A 22,998-nucleotide genomic window follows, 5' to 3' on the forward strand; every position below is an offset into this window, starting at 1 on the left:
GGAATGTGTTCCAATTTAGGGCATACCATTTTCTAAGATTATCTTTGAAAATATACAGTGTTTCAAAAGGTTATGCAAAATTTGAAGGAGTTGTAGGGCTGAGTTGAGGAGTATGCCTGTATTTTCCCATTTTCTTACGATGAGTTAAAAGGGCGCCAGAGAGCTTCAAAGTGTGGCCTACTAGCCCCTGGAAGTAGGCTGCAACAAGCGCCAAACCAAGCAGCGGGGACTTTAAATACTGCTTAAGTTTACTTTTTTACGCTGGTTACCTCAATTTGTTTACAAAGCTCTTTTTCACCTATCACACGAACCCAAACCTTAATGTTCGCGTTTCCCTGCTGATTAGTTTTGGTGCTTGTCGCAGCCTACTTCCAGGGGGCCACACTTTAAAGCTCTCTGGCGCTCTTTTAACTCATCGTTGGAAAATGAAAAAAAAAAACAGGCATACTTTTCAACTCACCCCCTACAACTCCTTAACATTTTTGCATAACCTTTTGAAACACCCTGTATAAAGACTACTGTAAAGTCCTAATATAAAAGTGTCTGTAGAATTTTTATAGAAAATATTTCTATGATAATATGGTGAATCAAGACTTTTTATTATAAACTAATATTCAGTTATGTAAATTACGAAAAAAAGTGTACAAAAATTTAAAAAATGGAATTATGTTATCTTACCTTGGTTATCACATTGGTTAGCCATAGAGAAATAAACTTGAAATAATAATAGTCCAAAAGAATCGATCAAAATGAGCGAGATGGGCGAGGAAGGCATTCTTGAGCAAAGTTTCAACCGTTGCTTTGATGCTTGTTAATTATTGCACTTTGGTTTTCCAATCATCCTCAATTGTCTGAAACGAGAAAATGAGAATTGTTTTGTGTGGTTTTAAAGGGGAACGGTCAAGCTTTTACCAGATAGATAGCCCTATAGCCCATTAAAAACTAAAACCGCATAAAAAAATATTGAGTGGTTAATTTTTAATAAAATAAAGAAATTTTGGGAAATCGAAAAGCGCGTCCACCGCGACACCCGGTGAGAAGTCGGTGAGACAGAAAAACCACGTAAAAGCGCGCGCTGACGCGAAAAATTTGTTTTGCACGCGCGGCGCGTTCCAGTTATAAGAAACTTAAGCCTAAATTGCGCGATTTTAAAAGTTAGGATAGTTCGCAAATCGCTCATACGGGGTTAGGGGCGCTGGGGGCAGCCCCTAACATGGCGGCGAAAATTCAAACCCAAACACCTGGCGTTATTTTTCGTTTCAACTTTTTGGGCCGAAAGCTATTTCTTCAAGACAAAATAAGGTACGTGTTAGTATATTGAACGTCTTGTTAATCTTTTGATACGGAAATAAGCGAATAGTTTATGGGCCGGAGTAATTACTTATCCCCGGAACAGGCGAATAGAACGATTTAGTCCGAGAACAGGCGAAAAGAAAGCATCTTATATCAAAAGTCAAAATTTCAGCCAGAGATTCCAACAGTAGACCGGTTTCGCCCTTTTGGGGCTCATCAGTACTGTGTAGGAACTCTGGCTATCCTCGGAAATCTGCCGATATCATTAAAACTATTAAACATTCAGAGTGCCGTATATGTGAGCAGTCCAGTGCAATTTATAGTGAAATTCTTTACCAATTATTGCATGGCGGTCGCTATTCAGCAGACATCTTTTACGCTCGGGCTTCCGTTGAATTCCAACTGCACACATATAGGGCACTCTGATTGTTTAATAGTTTTACTGATATCGGCAGATTTCCGAGGATAGCCAGAGTTCCTACACAGTACTGATGAGCCCCAAAAGGGCGAAACCGGTCTACTGTTGGAATCTCTGGCTGAAATTTTGACTTTTGATATAAATATCTTAACGTTGAATTTCAAGGGGAAGCCCGAGCGGAAAAGATGTCTGCTGAATAGCGACCGCCATGCAATAATTGGTGAAGAATTTCACTATAAATTGCACTGGACGGCTCACATATAGGGCACTCTGATTGTTTATTAGAAACCATCTTATAATGATTTCCATTTATTTAATATTTATTATAAAAATATTAGTTTATTACTTATAAATAAATTAACATTTATTTTTATTAATAATATTTAATATGGTTTAGTTTTCTAAGCGAAGTTCATTTTCTTAACTCAATGATCGTAAAATTTGTATTTAATTTAATTTTTAATTCAATATTTTTATGGCAAATTGAAAGCTTAATTTTGTTACTTATAATCTGAGCTTTAAATTTAAAAATCACAATGCTTTCACTAAAATAGTGAATAAACGAAAACATCAAAATGCTTTGACTGCGCGGTCTAGATTGTTAATCAAACAGCTATCGGTTACAAAATGTATAGCAATATTATGTTTTCTTATATGTAAATAATAAATAACATTGAAAGAATATATTTCTATTTTTGTTGCTAAAGCGACGAAAAACCTCTTAAATCCTTTACTTTCTTACCAGACATAATAATAATAACAATAATAATCAGCTAGGCTAATATCCGAGGCACCACCTTAGGCCTAAGTCATCTAGCGACTTTTGAAGCCTATAATTCAGATTATCAATTCGTTTAAAGACAATGGATTAATTTTACAGATTACTGTAAGCACAGACCACCTTACCCAAACTTCCAGTTTAAAAGATCATGGTTTTGAAGGTCAGGATAACCAATCTCAAGGTCAATATTGCCCTATTTATAGCAGTGAATTTTTATTCGAAGATTTTAGTATCTTTTCGTGGTAAGCCATTTGTAGGTCGAAATAAGGAATATACATTTCCTAACAGATCTGTTTTTTATGCAAAAAAGTCAGTTAATCCAACAGCTATCCGTTACAAAATTTATAACAATATTATGTTGTCTTATAAGCAAATAATAAAATAACATTTAACCCACTGGTTAAAGGGGTTTTCCCCGAGCTCTCTTCAGTTTCTGATTTCCATAAAAACTTGTAGAGGTTAACGGTAAAAGTGAGTGTAGGGAGCTGTTGGCTCGCGTGGCATTAAGGGCTTACCACCACCCTCCTACGCGTTGTAACCTGGCCACTTGAATTAATGGCTTTATTATTATTATTATTATTAAAGAATAGATTTCTATTTTGGGGTATGGTAGAAATCAAATTTACATGAAATTCAATGGTTACGTGTACGGAGGATCGTCTAGACTTCGAAAGTAGTAGAAATTAATGTGTATATCTAACAGATAATTGTGGTTGTTCTTCGAACGGACAGCACGTACACTACCGTAACTTGGGAGTAGAGGCCTAATGAAACTTTTCCCAATAACAAAGCATCAAAGAAAGAAAATTTCGGTTTAATACGCTCGTGTCTGGTAAAACAAACAAGAACATAACGCGGAATAACCGCTCGTTCGTGAAACCTAGGAGCAACAAACACAGCACCCCACAAAGGAGAACGCAACCCGTCAAAAGTCGTGGATTTTCTCGCGTACGTTTTTCATTGGCTAGACGCTTTAGAGCCTGCTGCCGTCGGAAGGGGAAAATTCGGAAATTGTCTTCCCCCTTTCCGTAAAACGTCCAATGAAATTCGTACACAACCCTTCGTTAGCGTGTTTAATGGCTAGCTGCGTTCTCCTGGTGTTTGTTTGTGAAACTGTACTAAGGACAGACGAAATAGACAGATTCGATAAGCTTCCTTATAAATTAAGTGGACTACGTTGGGAGGAAATCGATACATATATGCTGATATCTCTCCAGATTTTCGCCAACAATGTTGTATTGGAAAGTTCTGTTCTTCGTTTTCGATCCAAAAATCATACGGCGAATTTTTGTTTCTCACGCCACTCGAACTTTTTATCTGCTGACTACGAAAACGGGACTTTTTAGCATTAACTTTGGACCTGTTTTATTTGACCAGAAGTCTATAATAACCCCCGCTTCTATGGGAAGTACGAAACACTAATAATCAAAAGCAAAAACCGATTAAAGCTTGGTTTTCACTGGGCTAAAAAACAGCGGAATTGGCTTTCCGCGCCGTTTGCGGAAAAATATTTTCCGCAAAATTTTACGGAAAGCTTGCGATATTCCGCGAACAAGCGCGGAATGGAAGTTCTATTTTTCCGAATTTTTAAAACGCAACGCAATGCGCTAACCAATCAGTGAAGATCATGCGTTGACGTCACTAGCTCACTACTCTCGGTTTGATTCAATTTGTTAGGCCTAAAAAGCGACGCGTTTAGTTTATAAACATTTTTATTGTAATTTAGTCAGTTTATCACGATGACTTCTAAACAAAAAAGAATGAATGGTAGTCAACCGGAGTTATTCATAGAAGAGGTTCGCGCTTATCCTTTTTTATATGACAAAGAAAATTTAAAAACAATGAAATGAAGAAAATCGGTGGACTGCTATTGGAGCTATCTATGGCGTCCAATTTAATTATGTGAGTCAGTAAAGATACAATTTTCAGCGCATGCGCTATCGAAACCGCCAAATTACAAACCGCTTGAAAAAATCCCCAGTGAAAACCAGGTGCGGAAGCGTTGGAAAATCCGCTGGAAATATTTTTGCGTAAAACAATTTTCGCCGTTTTTTAGCCCAGTGAAAACCAGGCTTTACGCGAGGAAGAAATTGGTACTGCACGGTGTTACGCTGTTATGCCGATAAATTTCAGGCTCCATCTTGATTCTGGCGATAAAGCGCTTTTTCCCAAATCTGTAGTCAACTGTTTTTTTTGCGTTGACATGAAAAACTGTTTTTAGGCTTAACGGTGATTTTTGCATTGCCATGAAAAACTGGTTTTAGGCTTAACAGAGACTTTTGCATTGCCATGAAAAACTGGTCTTGGGCTTAAGGGTGATTTTTGCATTGCCATGAAAAACTGGTTTTAGGCTTAACGGTGATTTTTGCAGATGGAAATTTTTGCGCCGAGGCCTAACAATTGCATTTTGAAAAAATAAAACCAGCAATAAGACTTGGTTTGGTTATGGATTATTGTTGACCTTTTGACTAGCCAGGCGAATCTGTTAACCGACCATTTCGTTCACCACGTAGGTGGGAAAGTTAACAAGAAATGAACCTATTATAATTATTATCATAAGCACTTTTCAAAACGATAAATATAATTTTGTTTTATTAATTCGGAATTAACATGGAATTTAATGTTTACCGAATTAGATTTCTTCGTCTTACGACGTCAATTTGAAGTTTTCAAACCAACACAAGAAGTTTGAGGAAGCAATAGACGCTTCAATAAAACATCTGCAAGGATAATGGCCAGAAGTCAAATATCCGAGAGCCAGGACCTGCAAGTTACAGTTTATATAGTGCTTGTTGAAACAATGGAAACTTTTCACCTGTACGGTATGCATTATGCAACAAGTGTTTCCTTTTAACCAGGTAGCTTTTTTTACATATTAAGGCTTAGCAAAAGCACGACGTTCTATTTACAGGATAAATTTTCCATTATTTCAACAAGCACTATATAAACAGAGACTTGCAGGTCCTGGCTCTCGAAAATATTACTTCTTGGCAATTTCCTTGGAGATGTTTTATTGAAGCGCCTATTAAATTTGTTGATCAGCAGTTGGACCAAATAATTGACCAAATGATAGCTCCGAAAAAGCTGTTAACCTTGACATGGTAGAACGCGAGGGGTTAGACATTTAGAAAAAACCACAATAATTCCGGCAATAATTTACCATTTTTTAAATCCTGAATTTTTAACAAGCAAAATCCGCCAAAAAAATTAAGATATCGACAAAATTCCCAATGAAGAAAAACGGCTGATAAAAGATTTTGAGGAATGCATGGACTTTCAAACGGGGAAGTTTCTATTAAACCATATCAAGGACATCAAATTTCACAAGTTTCACCAAATAAAAGAAATTCATTTATCAAAGTTCAACAGATTAGTACTTAAGAATCTCAAGGGAAACACGGAAAATGAAAAAATCCAAAATTTCAATGTCGTAAATTTATCATTGACTGATGAGGGAAAATCCATTCTTCAGAAGGGTTTAACATTTGAAATTAAAATTTCACAAATAGATCTATTAGATTAAAGTGCTCAAACAGAAAGCCAGCTCCGTAGACCTAATGGAAGTTTAGTAAATTTAAATTATTCAACATTTCGGAATAGCAAAAAACCAGATAAAACGATAAAAATTGTTCAGGCAGATAAAGCTGGAAGAATTGCCGTGTTAAATAGTAAAGACTATACAGTGATTTTTTTTAATGCAGTTGAATTTTACAAAATCCGCAAATTCAAGGACAAATCCTCCAAACCAATAGGAAAATCAACAAATCAAAATCCAAAATACAAGTCGTGGATTTTTTTAAAAATCCTTAAATCTAGGAAAATACGTTTATTCAGGGTCGTACAGGGGCGGGGGGGCAGGAGATGCTCACCGCCCCCAAATGGATACTTGAGCATCCTTAACCCAACCGACCGAAAAAAAATCGATTGCTCAACTACCGAAAGAAATTATCTAAAATATTTGTATATTAATCAAAAAGGAGAATCACGTTTACTACCGAGCTACATCACAATTTTATTTCAGTAAATATTTAAAACCTTTTTATTTTAGTTTGGGAAAAAAAATTCGCGCGTTTTACTGCACTAAGAGTTGAAATATTGAAAACAAAACTATAATAATTTCGGAAAGGACATCGCACTTCTTCTATGGGATTTGGCTTTCGACAGATTTTTTTCAAATTGAAACATGTTGTTGAGCTTGATCAAAGGAGCAAAATTGTCCTTTGCCATTTTTCTCTAGCTCCTATAGTTTGTCCAATATCAGCGGTCAAAAGTGGACGAAACTTAGTATAGTCTATTTGTTAAAAGAATTCACGGCCCATCGGTTAGGGTTCTACGTTCGCGCGTCGCTAGTCCAGGCTCACTATCAATAGAGTTTTCTTGCCAAGATTCGGGATGCTCCCCAAAACAGAGCGTCGGATTTGGTTTCGTTCTGATCACGCGATGAACGAACTCAGTAAATAAATAGTTAAATATTGAGTTTAAACTGTTGTGTGACCGTGACTTTTACCGACTATGTGACTATAATCGATAAATAGGTGTTTGTTCGGTACTTCGGTTATGGTGTGACTGTTTCTTTCCTATCAGCGAGTGTTGAATGTGGGATTTGAAGAAACGGTTAATCAAATATATTCTGATTTCTTAAGTATTTCTTTTATGGTATGTTTTATTTTATTATAGCTCATAAAATATTGAATAATTAATAATTCCACGTACGAAAATTAATCGAATAATTATTTGCTAGAAAAGAAATAATGAATAATGACGTAGAGGTGTAAAATCTTAGCAAGAAAACTCTATTGATAGTGAGCCCGGACTAGCGACCCCGCGAACGTAGAACGCTAACCGATGGGCCGTGAATCCTTTTAACAAATAAACTATACTAAGTTTTGTCCACTTTTGACCAGTGATACTGGACAAACTATAGGAGCTAGAGAAATATGGCACTGGACAATTTCACTCCTTTGATCAAGCTTAACAACATGTTTCAATTTGAAAAAAATCTGTCGAAAGCCAAATCCCATAGAAGAAGTGCGATGTCCTTTAATGCGAACAAAAATTACACGCTTTATAAAACAATATTTATTTAAAATAAAATTAAATATGTCACAACATTAGTTTCTGATAAAAATTTAAATTGAATTGAATTTAATGATATTTTAACAAGCTCGAGTAAAGCACCGCAGATCAACCATCCATAAAAATGCTAAATACGCGACGGTCTTTCAATTGAAGAAATATTGAACCAGCCAATCAAAAGTGTTTCGACGCATATAGCATTGCCTTGGTATTTTGGGGCTACACCAGGGTACACGAAAATGCAAAAAGTGATTGGACGATACTATAACAATGGTAAAACGTCTATAGGACTGAAGTTCATCGTCGTGTATCCGGCTACGTAAAAAAAACTATTAGAAGATCATCTTCATGATTACTAGTTGTTTTAAAGGATAGTGTGATCTACTTTAAATAAACTAGCATTGCAACTGTTTTAAATAGCTAGTTTTAAACGTTGTTTAATATTCTGTTTTGAACGAAATCGAGATTTAGAATTTAAAAAATAACCAAATAAATCAAATTTCGATATATTTACGAATTTCACGAGTGGGAGCTCAAAATAATGATAATTTGAGCACCCCGAGTTTTGGCGGTTGGGCTAAATTATTTCTTAGGACCTTTGCGATTCCCAACGGTCAGCCTTTGTATGTCCGTTGTCTAAATTCAAATACACAATAATCAAACCAAAACGTTTAATTTCCAAAAGTATAACATAGGCCTACTGAAAATAGGATTTTTACTGACAGTGACTATCTGTTAGGTTTTAGAAATTGTTGGTACCGTATGATACGCGATGTGGCGATGTGTAAAATTATTTTAGACGTAACTAAACGATACATAATATTATATGAGCCAAAACTGGCTGGGGGCCCAAAACTGGCTGGGGGCCCTGGGCTGTAGCTAATTTAACCCATGCTTTAAGACGGGCATGTGTGTATCGTACTGAATGTCCTAAATTTTTTAGAAACAATGCACTTCTATTTCCAAAAATTTATACCTAAACTATCCTCTACTTATGACCAAATTCCCTCATTTAAAAAAGTGAAGCCCGAGACTTAATTTCGACCGAAATAAGCTCCCTCTAGAGTGCGCAAATGGTGCGTGGAGTAAGTGCCCGTTTGCCTCTCCAGAGCCTTTGGCTAATTAGAAACCGGGACCTCGCTGTAATTACTAATTAAACATTTTTCTCTTGAACTTTTGCTCTTTACCGTAAGCTGACAGCGCTCAAGTTTAACGTCGTTCGCGCACTTTTTATTTCGACATTGTTTGTTCAAGCTAGGCGTGGTCCCACCGAAAAGAACGTATTTACATTTTTTAGGCTCTATCCTAACCATAGAAATAGAAATGAGACTAGAGCCACGATCGGATTGGGGGGGAGATGTACCAGCTAGAAGGCCGCCTCTAGAGTTAAATCGCGAATATCCACGCCATCTAATAAAAAAAAATTATAACTAAATATGATCACATGGCATAACGTCGTAAGCAACGCCATCTGGTTTTGTTCTTCGACCGGTTTTCGACATTCTAGAGTTGTAAAATAGACATATTTATTTTTTTCAACGACATTATATAAGTTATTTAAACCCGAGTTTAAACCACTATATCAAGGTACAATCAATCAGTAATTAATTAAAATAGGCTGTTTACCGATATTCAATTGACAATAAATCACACGTAGTCAATTATTTCACAAGATATATATAATAATACTAACGTCATAAGTTAATTAGTAATTAATTATTATTCAATTATTTACATCTAAAATAAAATGCGTTCATAATTATGAAGTTACTTCTCCAATTTTAAATTAATTTATAAATTAAAAAATTTACAAAAAGCGAATTAACTGAACAGGTTATTCAATTGTTAGTAATTCAAAATCGGCATACAGACTGAAATTATTTCGTAAATTTAACTTAAGTTAAATAAAGTTAGTAATCACGAAATTATTTATTTATTAATTTAATGTTTTTCAATTTAAACATTTTGGTTGTTGCAAGGTTATTTCTTCAAATTAATTAAATAATTAATTAATTTATTAATAATAATTTAATATTTAATATAATTTATTTTTTGCGTAAGTCAGAATTATATTTGATGATGCCATCAAATTTATTTAAATACAGTCACACATACGGGTAAGAAGTTCATTGGTCCACTAATAAAGGAAATACGTCACTCGTTCGACATCTACCCATATAGAGAAATATAGTAATAGCGCCACGTGGTAGCGACCTTGTGAACTATTCCAGTTGTATATAGCCTACTAAACCCCTAGTAATTTTTTGTGATAGCTAACCCGCCCTTCTTAACCGCAAGATGTCGCTGGCGTAATGATTTAAAGGTCGCGTATATAATATCAGGCAAATATTTGTTAGTCCACTCAATATTCATTGTAAATAGTCTTTGGTTTGGTATTTCCCTAATAGCCAGGGCGTAGGTCGATTTCTAGAGCTTAGGTAATGTATAGAAAAAAAACCAATAAATGTACATAGAAGCTGGGAATAGTAAGTTTGCTGGTTCGAATAGTAATCGATTTCTTTTTGGTTTTGGGGACGGAGCAACGCTCTTACAACTAGCGGGTATTTCTGGGAAGCTTGCCAGTAAAATAAATTAAAAAAATCCGAAGAAATATTACCAATTTCGGAAAATCTGAAGAATTATTGTTAATCTATAAATAAGAAGGAATAGTTTAAAATTTCTTCGGAGAAACGTCGTAAATATTGAGAAATAAAAGTAATATTGGGAAATAGAAATAATATTGAGAAATAGAAGAAATATTGGGAAATAGAGGAAATATTGGGAAATAGAAGAAATATTGGGAAATAGAAGGAATATTGGGAAGTAGAAGGAATATTGAGGAATAGAAGGAATATTGGGAAATAGAAGAAATATTGAGAAATAGAAGAAATATTGAGAAATAGAAGAAATATTGAGAAATAGAAGAAATATTGAGAAATATAAGATATATTGAGAAATAGAAGGTATATTGAGAAATAGAAGGTATATTGAGAAATAGAAGAAATATTGAGAAATATAAGGTATATTGAGAAATAGAAGAAATATTGAGAAATAGAAGAAATATTGAGAAATATAAGGTATATTGAGAAATAGAAGAAATATTGAGAAATATAAGGTATAGTGAGAAATAGAAGGAATATTGAGAAATATTTGGAAATCGGGTAATACAGAAATGCAGAGTAAATATTTAAGAGTAATAGTTTTATCCAGAAATGGCATACATTTTTATTAAATCTTTTAATAAATAAACTTAAACCAATTTTTAAATTGGAAATTGGTTTCCAGCTTTCTACCAGATAAGCATACGCAGAGGGGCAAAAGTTAAAGCGACACCTATAGGTCTTAGGGATCTCAATTTTGTGCTTTGGTTTCTTGGTATAGAGTATATTTTGAAATATCAAATCAATGATTTTGGAATAAACTTTATCACTTACGTGTTCGTTTACTTTTTATATTAAGGTTTATTTAAAAATGATAAAAATGTAGATTTTAGATGAAAACTTCACTAATAGAAGCGGCTTTAAAAATTACGATTTTTTTCCTTGAGACGGGCGGCACCTAGCGGGAATATGAAAACAGACTTCGTCGACTCTACTTTGTTTTGCGCATAGGCCTGGAGCATCAAGATGGCTGTATGTAACTTTTATTAGCTTTATTAGAATATATTCTTTGTAACTTCCAAAAAACACGACAAACCACAGACTTCCGAACTTCCGGATTTATGGACTTTTAATTGTTTTAAGGTTTAAAAAAAGTACCATGAAACCAAAATTTTGAAATTTATAATTTATGAACTCTTATTTATTATATTTTTCAGTGGTATAAATAGGTAATAATAATAATTAACAACGCCCCAGAAAGTCTAATTATTTTAAAGTACATAAATTATGATAGTACCAGGGTTACCACAGAAAACTGCAAAACCTTATAGTCGAATTATAGGATTTTATAGAAAATATTTTATGGAAAAGAAAATAAGATCTAGGATATATACCAGAAAATATTATTTTCAAATCCGTGGATTTCAGGAGAGTTTGGTTTATAAATTGTATGAGATATTTCGAATACTTTAGAAATACTTCTTAGTCTTAAATCTGCGTGAGGTTATAACTGAAGTAAATATTGTTCGAAACACTTCCTAACATTGTGGATTTTGATTGCCACAAATATAGGAAAAATAGGAAATTAATATTATTATTTTAAGTTATAAGAAAAATTATACGTAATATTTAAAATTGTCTTTAAATTTTGAATGACTTTTAATGTTGGTATATTTAGTGGGGCTGTTGCGAGAAAATTAAATTTATAGAATCATCACTTTTTTATTGTCAGTGCTCGAATTACAGTAATATTTAAATCATATTTCAATTTGAGAAAAACATTTGCTTACGTCGGTTTAAACTGGTTGGGTTGTTTGAAGAGACTTTTCCGAGATTAAATGTACATAGATAAGATTTTTCGTTCTATGTCGTCTAAAATATTCAAGGTTATATTCGCAGTGATAAAAACGTCAATATCTCTTTTATATTTAACTAGTATTCAATTTCTTAAGTCTGGCTCGCTTGCAGATTAATATGTAGGTGAATGTAAATACTTTCCCCGTTTTTTCAGATAGATTAATATAAATAAGAACATATTTATATTACTGAGAACGAACGAGTCTACTTAAGCTCCTCCCTCAAACGGAAACTCATTCAATCTCACAATTATATAGCACACCCTTCTATCCGCAGTAACACCTTTTCGATAAATATATCGTTACAGAAAAATTAGATTTAATTATTATCTTAGTTCGCCCAACTCGATTGTGATTTATGCTTCAAGGTATTTATGGAAATGTACCGAAGTAAGTTCTTTAGAAATTTCAATTCAGAGAAAATGCAATTAAATTTTATTATTAATTATTAATTCAATTTAATAAAGATTAATTTAAAATATAGTTAACGTTATCGCTGCAGTCAAATTATTTATCAATTTGTCCAGAAAACAGTCATAAAACCTTAAATATCAATAAAATAAAAAAATAAAAAATTCGATTTAAATCAAATAAATTAATTTTTAATTTTATTAAAAAGATCAAAAAATCAATAACCCTGATTAAAACTGAATTTAATTTATTATTAATAATTAATTTAATCAATCATAAATAATAAAGAATCCCAATTACCATGTCAAGACAAATGATTTAAAAGCGATTTTCACTTTGTTCTAGCCAAGAACGAATTTATTTAGCAAGAAAGATTATCGTGGAATTTTCCACGGCAGTAGAGGGGGGAGGAAAAACGTCACAAGGGTGCGCTTCGATATCGTCGGAAGGCTGATTTGATAGTTCTTAAAGAGAAATAACATAGTTACGTTCTTGGTCTAGATATAATGTACTTCTTGCATCCCTAAACCGGTCCATTTGTACGTTCTCAGTAACCTACGAATGTTCTTGGTATAAACTAATTTCTCTAATATCGGTTTATTTCCAACTTAAAGGATGATATTTTGATTTGTTTATTTAAATGATAGCCTACGCGAGCATTTTCTAATTTATTTATGCTATAAATTAACTCGGGGGGGGGGGCATTAAGTGTCACGCCAGCAATGTAAAGACACTTACGAAGTGTAATAAAAATGGCTTTGACGAATAATTCTGTTGAGCTGTATATATCAACTAAACAAAAATAAATTAATAAAAGTACCAAAATTATGTGCAAAATATAATTTAAACAAAATTTCGATTTTTGAAAATATAAAATTTTTATTTTTGGTAAATGAGTTTGTAAAACAGCAAAAACCCAACAAAATCAGTGTAGTTTAAAATCAGCCATCCCTGGTGTGAAATAACGTAGAATTGGCGTCATTTCCCAAAAAAATAAGCACTTCTATAGATAAAAAATTACGCAACATAAGAACAAATTATTATATAATTTTTATTAACCGAAAGTATGTGTAGAAAAATTATTAGATTTAAATGTTTGGAGTCAACTGTTTCTATGGCCAACATGTTGGGAAACTTGGTTTGTTATCCGTGATAGCCAACAAATGCGGAAAACCGTGCTAGAATCTAGTAGGTCTAAAAAATATATCAATATTTGGTATATTTGTGTTTTCTTACAGTGCCCGAAAAAGCTATTGCCTTCTATGACCAAATTGTTGTTTATCAAGACCTCATATCTTTATGAAAAATCGGTCTATTTCAACCGAACCAACGTTATTTGTACGTTTTTAAGTATGCTCTACAACTTTATCATTGATAGTTTTCGTCTATCACCTACCGGTCAAAAAATAAAGTTTTGAAAAAAAGTTTTTTAGCATTTTTTGAAAATTAGTAATTAGGATATTTCCATACGACATAAGTATACCCTAAAAATTTCAAAACTCTACCTATCATAGGTTTCGAGAAAAAATCTTGTATCGATCAATTTGAGAGACCCTGTATAGACTCAAGTTCACCAAAATTGCGTAGTCATTCTAAAAATGGCTGTCAATGAAATTTGAACACGCGGAAGATGAGAAAGTGACATACTTATGTGAAACCAAAATAGACGGTTCACTGGGACCGACTCGGATAACTTTATCGTCTTCGTCCTTGATTAAAGTGACAAGGATCAAGTGAATAGAGCTCTTAGCCAGAATTTCCCCGTGGCATTTACATTCTTGTACAGCCCTTAAGCTTCGCAGACGTTGATAAGATGTAACCCTGACTTTCATTATCGAAGACCTCCGAATCAAAATGAGGCGTATTATTTGCATTACTAAAGCCCTGATAATCCAGGTCGTGTTTTTATATTAAAAACATTATTTTATTGAAAATAGGTAAAGAAAATTTGGCTGATTTTAAAACATTTCAAATAAATTATAATGAAATAAAATAAAATTTACTGATTTTAAAACATTTTAAATAAATTGTAATGAAATAAAATAAAATTTGCTGATTTTAAAACATTTTAAATAAATTCTAACGAAATAAAAAAATTGCTGATTTTAAAACATTTTAAATATATTCTAACGAAATAAAATAAAATTTGCTGATTTTAAAACATTTTAAATAAATTGTAACGAAATAAAATAAAATTTACTGATTTTAAAACATTTTAAATAAATTGTAATGAAATAAAATAAAATTTGCTGATTTTAAAACATTTTAAATAAATTCTAACGAAATAAAATAAAATTTGCTGATTTTAAAACATTTTAAATAAATGTAATGAAATAAAATAAAATTTGCTGATTTTAAAACATTTTAAATTAATTGTAATGAAATAAAATAAAATTTGCTGATTTTAAAACATTTTAAATAAATTGTAATGAAATAAAATAAAATTTGCTGATTTTAAAACATTTTAAATAAATTCTAACGAAATAAAATAAAATTTGCTGATTTTGAAAAATTTTAAATAAATTGTAATGAAATAAAATCAAATTTGCTGATTTTAAAACATTTTAAATAAATTCTAACGAAATAAAATAAAATTTGCTGATTTTGAAAAATTTTAAATAAATTGTAATGAAATAAAATCAAATTTGCTGATTTTAAAACATTTGTAACGAAATAAAATAAAATTTGCTGATTTTAAAACCTTTTAAATAAATTGTAATGAAATAAAATAAAATTTGCTGATTTTAAAACATTTTAAATATATTGTAATGAAATAAAATAAAATTTGCTGATTTTAAAACATTTTAAATAAATGTAATGAAATAAAATAAAATTTGCTGATTTTGAAACATTTTAAATAAATTGTAACGAAATAAAATAAAATTTGCTGATTTTAAAACCTTTTAAATAAATTCTAACGAAATAAAAAAATTGCTGATTTTAAAACATTTTAAATATATTGTAATGAAATAAAATAAAATTTGCTGATTTTAAAACATTTTAAATAAATTCTAACGAAATAAAATAAAATTTGCTGATTTTGAAACATTTTAAATAAATTGTAATGAAATAAAATAAAATTTGCTGATTTTAAAACATTTTAAATAAATTGTAATGAAATAAAATAAAATTTGCTGATTTTAAAACATTTTAAATAAATTCTAACGAAATAAAAAAATTGCTGATTTTAAAACATTTTAAATATATTCTAACGAAATAAAATAAAATTTGCTGATTTTAAAACATTTTAAATAAATTGTAACGAAATAAAATAAAATTTACTGATTTTAAAACATTTTAAATAAATTGTAATGAAATAAAATAAAATTTGCAGATTTTAAAACATTTTAAATAAATTGTAACGAAATAAAATAAAATTTGCTGATTTTAAAACATTTTAAATTAATTGTAATGAACTAAAATAAAATTTGCTGATTTTAAAACATTTTAAATTAATTGTAATGAAATAAAATAAAATTTGCTGATTTTAAAACATTTTAAATAAATTGTAACGAAATAAAATAAAATTTGCTGATTTTAAAACATTTTAAATAAATTGTAATGAACTAAAATAAAATTTGCTGATTTTAAAACATTTTAAATTAATTGTAACGAAATAAAATAAAATTTACTGATTTTAAAACATTTTAAATAAATTGTAATGAAATAAAATAAAATTTGCAGATTTTAAAACATTTTAAATAAATTGTAACGAAATAAAATAAAATTTGCTGATTTTAAAACATTTTAAATTAATTGTAACGAAATAAAATAAAATTTGCTGATTTTAAAACATTTTAAATAAATTGTAATGAACTAAAATAAAATTTGCTGATTTTAAAACATTTTAAATTAATTGTAATGAAATAAAATAAAATTTGCTGATTTTAAAACATTTTAAATAAATTGTAATGAAATAAAATAAAATTTGCTGATTTTAAAACATTTTAAATAAATTGTAATGAAATAAAATAAAATTTGCTGATTTTAAAACATTTTAAATTAATTGTAATGAAATAAAATAAAATTTGCTCATTTTAAAACATTTTAAATAAATTGTAATGAAATAAAATAAAATTTGCTCATTTTAAAACATTTTAAATAAATTGTAATGAAATAAAATAAAATTTGCTGATTTTAAAACATTTTAAATATATTGTAATGAAATAAAATAAAATTTGCTGATTTTAAAACATTTTAAATTAATTGTAATGAAATAAAATAAAATTTGCTGATTTTAAAACATTTTAAATTAATTGTAATGAAATAAAATAAAATTTGCTCATTTTAAAACATTTTAAATAAATTGTAATGAAATAAAATAAAATTTGCTGATTTTAAAACATTTTAAATTAATTCTAACGAAATAAAATAAAATTTGCTGATTTTAAAACATAATCTTCTATTTATTTTCCAAACGTATTTTTAAAAATCAAGGGTAGCGTGTGAAAGTACACGTTTCAAGCAAAACCATATGCAATATAAGATATTTAATACTTTTTTCGTAAGAAAAATATTTTACACTATTGCTTTAAGGGGGAAAATACAGTAAAAGCCTCTTTTTCGTTCAAGCTAAACGTTTCTGTTTTAACAATTACACAATTGAATTATATTTTTCTTATAAAGCTTGTTTTCCACTGGCGCGCGCAACGACGCGTTTCTCAGCTTTGAAACGTTCAAACGTTTTTACGCGCGTAAAGAAAATAACATTATGACGCGCGCTAGTGGAAAACAAGCATATGACTGCCCCTTCCTCTAGTGCTTAAAATATTTTGATAATTATAATATTAATAGTTAACGAGATATAAGGTCCTAACTAAAGGGTAGTTTGGGCGCTTGCCCAACTTGTTTAGCTCCGCGTGTCCGAATTAAAACGTAATAACTTAATTAATTTTAAATTTAAATTTGTCAAAATAATTTTAGTCACTAAACAAGATTCTCTTCTACCCTTAAATATTAATTTTATAAGTTAAAATACAAAATTAAAAGAGTTCATCTTGAAATAGCGCGAAAGTAGACAATGGCCACTGTAGTCTTCCCCCTTAAGCATAATATAAGAATATTGAAAATTTCGTTCTGGTCAAATAAAGTAATTGTAAAAAAATGCTATTGCAACATAATACTTAGAACGTATTTTCGACTCGAATAATTATCAGCAAATAATAACGGAGTGTCGTAGGGGTGTGGATTTTCTTCAAGGAATCATAAATCGAACAGGTTGTTGCGAACAAACAACGACTGAATGATTCTGCCACTATGGTATGGTGACTTGGTTGCTGCTTGCACTAGCTCATGCTCGCCTAAAATAGTGGGCCGTTCTAAAATCGGATTTGGGCAGTGCTATTTTTCGTGAATTTATCGCAAAAAAGTATCAAAAATGTAAAATACCTGATAACATCATGGGAGATGCCAATTTTGCTGGACTAAGTTACTTATTTACAGCCCTTTTTTATCTCATAATTTTGTTAAAATATTCTTCTGCTACAAATTCTGAATTTGGCGCTTTTATAGCTCATTGAAATTATGTTTTGAGGGTTCATTTTGTATTTCTAAAAAATCCTTATTTTAGCTCCGGGTTGGTATTAACCTACGTAAGTTAGTTTCTCAGTCGTCCGCCGGATGGCACTGCGTGTAGGTTTTCATCTTGAAATAAAATGGCGCTGATTATGCAGAGTGACACCATAACGAAAATAAGTATTTTGAAGTATTTAGACGTGTTTGCTAGTGTTCTGTATAATAATTGGGGTATGCTACCTCCCCTTAAAAAGCCAATCAAATCGTTCAGTTATCTGATTCGTTCCTTATTACGTACGTCTTTCGACGCGATTGCAGGCCTGTTGCTGAATCATACACCAAAATTTTGTGACTTAAGTGATTAAACATTTTAACAAGTTGGCAAGCCAAAATATACCTCTCCTCGGAAGAGTTTTTAATTTTCCGTGAAGCGTAACCGTATCCGTGTATCTGCGGTAGAACGCTCACCTGTCGTACAAGAGGGCTTGGGTTCGAATCCCGGCCGATTGGAAAATTATACTACACCCAATGACAAAAAGAGGTCGCTTTTGGCAAAACCTTTTCCCTGATACTAACAAACTGGGTACGCAGTGATTACCCTTTGCCCCGAAAATGCGAACGCGTTCGCAGGTCAGACAGACAGACAGACACGGTGGTTGTATAATCCCTCCTAGGGTACAAAGTCCCCTCGGAGAGGTAAAAATAGTGATCAAAAGTTACTAAAAAAGAAGAAAAAAAAAGGTTTTACAAGTTAAAAAATGCTTCGCTGCTCGAAAACACGCAAGCAAACAAATAGACCTTTCCATAAAATGTTCGTTACGATATGAGGGGGAAGGAAAACTGTTTAGCAAGGATGATTTAGATAAACGTTATACATATTACTCCTTGTTTTTACCCTCGCTCGACTCTTGAGCTCGGTATGTCGTCTGCTACCGATTGTAAGTATTTAAAAAATACGGCGGATTAAAAGGAATCCTAGTGATATTAATAAATTTGTTATATCAAATGTTTAAAGTATAAAAGTATTTTATTTACTTAACTAGTCATAAAAGGAAAGGATTTTAAAATAACGAAAATTTTGGCACGGTTTCGATGACGTTTAATAGTTGATGTTTATGTGAACTAAGGCTTAACATTGACAGCCAAAGTAGTGTATCGGGTAAAGATTATTGTTTATCGTAAAATACTAGCTAATAAATATCTAAGTATTAACAATACTTTAACGGCTTGAGTCTATTTGATCGATTCCCAAATGATCGAACGGGTCCCATTTGATCGAATTTCCATTTGATCGAATTGCATTTGATCGAATTGCATTTGATCGAATTGCATTTGATCGAATTGCATTTGATCGAATTGCATTTGATCGAATGGCATTTGATCGAATGGAATTTGATCGAACGAATTTGATCGAAAGCTACTGTAGGGTAAAACTACTAGTTTTTGGGAGTAAATCGAAAAGGCAACGGTGCGTAGGCGCGCGTACATAAACCTAACCTAACCTAACCTAACCTAACCTGACCCTATTTATATATATATCAAAAACAACGGGCCGTTATCGTCGATGTCATAAAAAAATTCCATCATATAGTGTATGAAGTAAAAATCTCTTAATCTTTGTGGCTTAATACAGTTAAAGCAATGAATTATTCCATCATTATTCCTTCTGCACTTAAGCAATAAATTATTCCATCATTATTCCTTCTGCACTTCATATTGACATTCGGTAAAATAAAAACATAGCAACTGGTACTATAAATACTTTTGAATTCTATCAAATAGTATTCGATCATTTGAAGGTTCGATCTTATGAAGCAAATGACAAATGGGATTCGATCAAATGGAATTTCGATCAATTGCAACTTATAATGATCGACTGTCGATCACATATTTTTCGATCAAATGGACCGACACCACTTTAACAGAGTTGATATGAGTATTGCAATAATAATTCATCTAATTGGTATCGAAAATAAATTAAAATCAGTTTGAACTTCGAAGTCACTAAGCCTAACTCGAGCTCCGTGTAAAATGTTTGGGGAAATCTTACCGGAAAATGACAAAAGTACAGCCAACTTTTTGTTTAGTTTTAGCGAAATTGGTGGTTTGTGACGTAGAAAAAACTGGGAAAGCACGTAGAAATATTTTATGGAAAGGCCTATTCAAATGCTGGGGGCTCCTAGCAAGCGCAGCTGCAGCGCCAAAATGAACAAGTTACAGAATTAGTCACTGGCGGGATTTTTAAACCAATATCATATTTTTTTCCGTTAATTCACACGGAGCTCAGTTCAGTTTGATTTTTAATTAGATTTGTAGAGATTTTTTAAGACAAATAATATTAAAAACCCGAAAATCCTAAAAACATTATAAATAGTAACTAGTTTTTGAAAAAGTCACTTTTAGCGACATAATTTAAGAAAATAGTGATTGAAGTTCAAGCCTGATACGAAATAGTTAACTCAAAGTGGAAGAGATCAATTTGTTTTAAAAAAATTCCAATTTGGTTGGGTGGGTCTTCATTTTAAACCACCTTTCAAAATAAGCACTTCGCTCTATGGAAAATACGATAATTACAATAGAATTTAACGGGAATAGGGTCTTCCATAAGTACAAATATATAATACAACAAGAAAAACAAAATGAAAATAAAACATGATTTATAAAAAAGACAATTAGAAATTTTAAAATTTAAACACAATTAATTACATAATAATAATTATCATTTATAAATGGGGTATGAATTAAATTTTCCTCACCCTCTCGTGCCCGGGGAAAATTAGACCATGATACCTTCTCAACATTGAAGTAAAATGAAATAAAAACACGAACATTTTGCGTACGTAAAGTAATTTTTATTTATAATAAAAATTACTTTACTTACGCAAAATGTTTATTTAATTTTAGTTTAATATACACGCGTAAGGTGTTTTCCTCCACGTTTTTTAAATTCCTCCTTTGGTTCCGTTAGCGTTAGTCACAGAGGCAGATCGCAGCATGATTCCAATCTCGTCCTGATCAATCAAGCGTGACTATTTCGATTTCAAATGATTTCTAAGAAAATTTAGGTCAAGAGTGGCGAACTACAGGGTACTTTTCTCGACCCATCGCTCTACCAGTACACCTGGCGTGACTCGAATGAGCAAAGAAGCCTGATATCGTTTCCGGTACTTGTATTTCGTCTTCCGCCCAAGATATATTTTTTCTTGGTACCGCCCACCCGCCCACCCGCCCTTTCCATAAAAAGTCAAAAGTTGGAAATATCGTATTTTACTTTGCTTAATATTTCATTTCTAATCCTTTGACGGACCGATTTCTTGGAATAGCTTATGTAGTTTATCGATTACATTTCACTAGTTTTCTACCATAAGTAATATAAAAAGCTTAAGTATGACACTTCCTATTCTCCTGACGCCAATGGTCTTCATCTTCCTAGGAGCAACAAACACAAGGAGAACGCAGCTAGCCTATAAACACGCTAACGCAGTGTTGTGTACAAATTTCATTGGACGGGTCTTTACGCTGCACGTTTTACGGGCGGGGGGAAGACAATTTCCGAATTTTCCCCTTCCGACGGCAGCAGGCGCTAAAGCGTCTAACCAATTAAAACTGTACGCAAGAAAATGCACGACTTTGGACGGGTTGCTTTCTCCTTGTGTGGGGTGCTGTGTTTGTTGCTCCTAGGTTTCAATAATGCGCATTTAAATCATAAAGCGGCTAAGGAGTGACATATCTGACCCAAACTGTTACTGGTCTTTGGAAGGTGGCCAACAGCCTATTTGAAAGATCAGCCAAGGTTTATTGAAAATTAAATCGCTTACAACAGGAAAAGTATAATAATAATAATAAAAAGCTTTTAATGGATATTCCAATTCAGATCAATAAAGCTCTGGTTTACAATGGAGTCCGTCACAATTAAATTAAATTACCAAAAATAAAACTAAAACTAAATGTTCAAAGATTCCAAATAACGCTTTTTTTTAATTTTAAACGAATGCCACGTAATTTAACACTTTTGTCGGTGATATTAGATTCTTTATAAGTTCGTGAAAAATTAGATTGACAGTTACGTGTATTGTGATTATGAGTAATATTTGCAAAGATATTAAGGACATACTCTGGCATTTGGTTTTCTTTTATCTTAAACATGAATATGCATATAATGCATAAATATTTATTTTTTAAATTCATCCATCCTAATTCATTTCTGGCATCTGTAGCTGACGATCCCTTATTTCTCTTTAAAATATATTTTGCACATTTATTTTGTATTACTTGTAATTTTTTAAGATTTTTTTGGGTGGCTGAGTTATAGAACAATGATCCATAATCAAATAGTGGCTGAACCAAAGCGTTATGTAAAATAGATTTAGATTTGATATTTAAACAATTATACAGTGGATAGAGAAGCCAAAGGCGTTGACGCGTTTTGTTAAGAGTAAAATCAATGTGGTCCTTCCATGACAAATCCTCATCTAGATAAACACCCAAATACTTATAATTTTTGACTCTTTGAATATTATTGAGTATTGTTTATTTTGGCAAAATAATAATATATTATTGAAAAAAAAACACGCAGTTGTCTATTGGCAGAGTGGTTAGCGCTTTCGCGTTACAGAAAGACTAGCCGGGTTCGATCCCAGTTTGTGGCACTGGGTGAAACTCGGAAAAACTTCCGCGTTGAGTTTGCAAGTGCTCTCCTCACTAGTTCGAGGGGTTTTCTCCCGAGTTCTTCGGTTTCCCCTTACATTAAACATTTGTTGAGGTTAACTTTAATAGTTAGTGAAGGGAGCTGTGGCATGAAGGGCTGGCTACCACCCTCCAACGCATTGTAACCCGGCCAACTGAATTAATGGTTTTAAAAGTCACTTGATGAATTAAGCCCAATTTAGTGCCTTACGTATCAGATTAGCTGATTATTACTATTAAAAATAAATAATGATTTATTAATTTTATAATATTATTTTTTATTAAAAATCAGGGTTGTTTGATTAAAATCAAGTTGATTTAAATCAGCGATTTAAATCGCGATTTTAATCAAATGATTTTTTT

At 31.6% G+C, this 22,998-nt stretch overlaps 1 protein-coding gene across 1 annotated transcript in view; it reads right to left on the bottom strand.

The window, feature by feature from the left end:
• Positions 1–22,998, bottom strand: part of LOC149925857 (uncharacterized) — a 153,682-nt gene that overhangs the window by 117,360 nt on the left and 13,324 nt on the right. The window contains exon 2 of the mRNA XM_090160516.1: positions 679–851. Coding sequence (XP_090016642.1) covers positions 679–775 — 97 coding nt within the window. The 5' untranslated portion in view covers positions 776–851. The remainder of the gene's footprint in view (positions 1–678; positions 852–22,998) is intronic.

The sequence above is a fragment of the Leiobunum rupestre genome, chromosome 10, assembly GCF_980474605.1.
Source record: "Leiobunum rupestre chromosome 10, qqLeiRupe1.1.hap1, whole genome shotgun sequence".
In the NCBI taxonomy this organism is placed as follows: domain Eukaryota; kingdom Metazoa; phylum Arthropoda; class Arachnida; order Opiliones; family Sclerosomatidae; genus Leiobunum; species Leiobunum rupestre.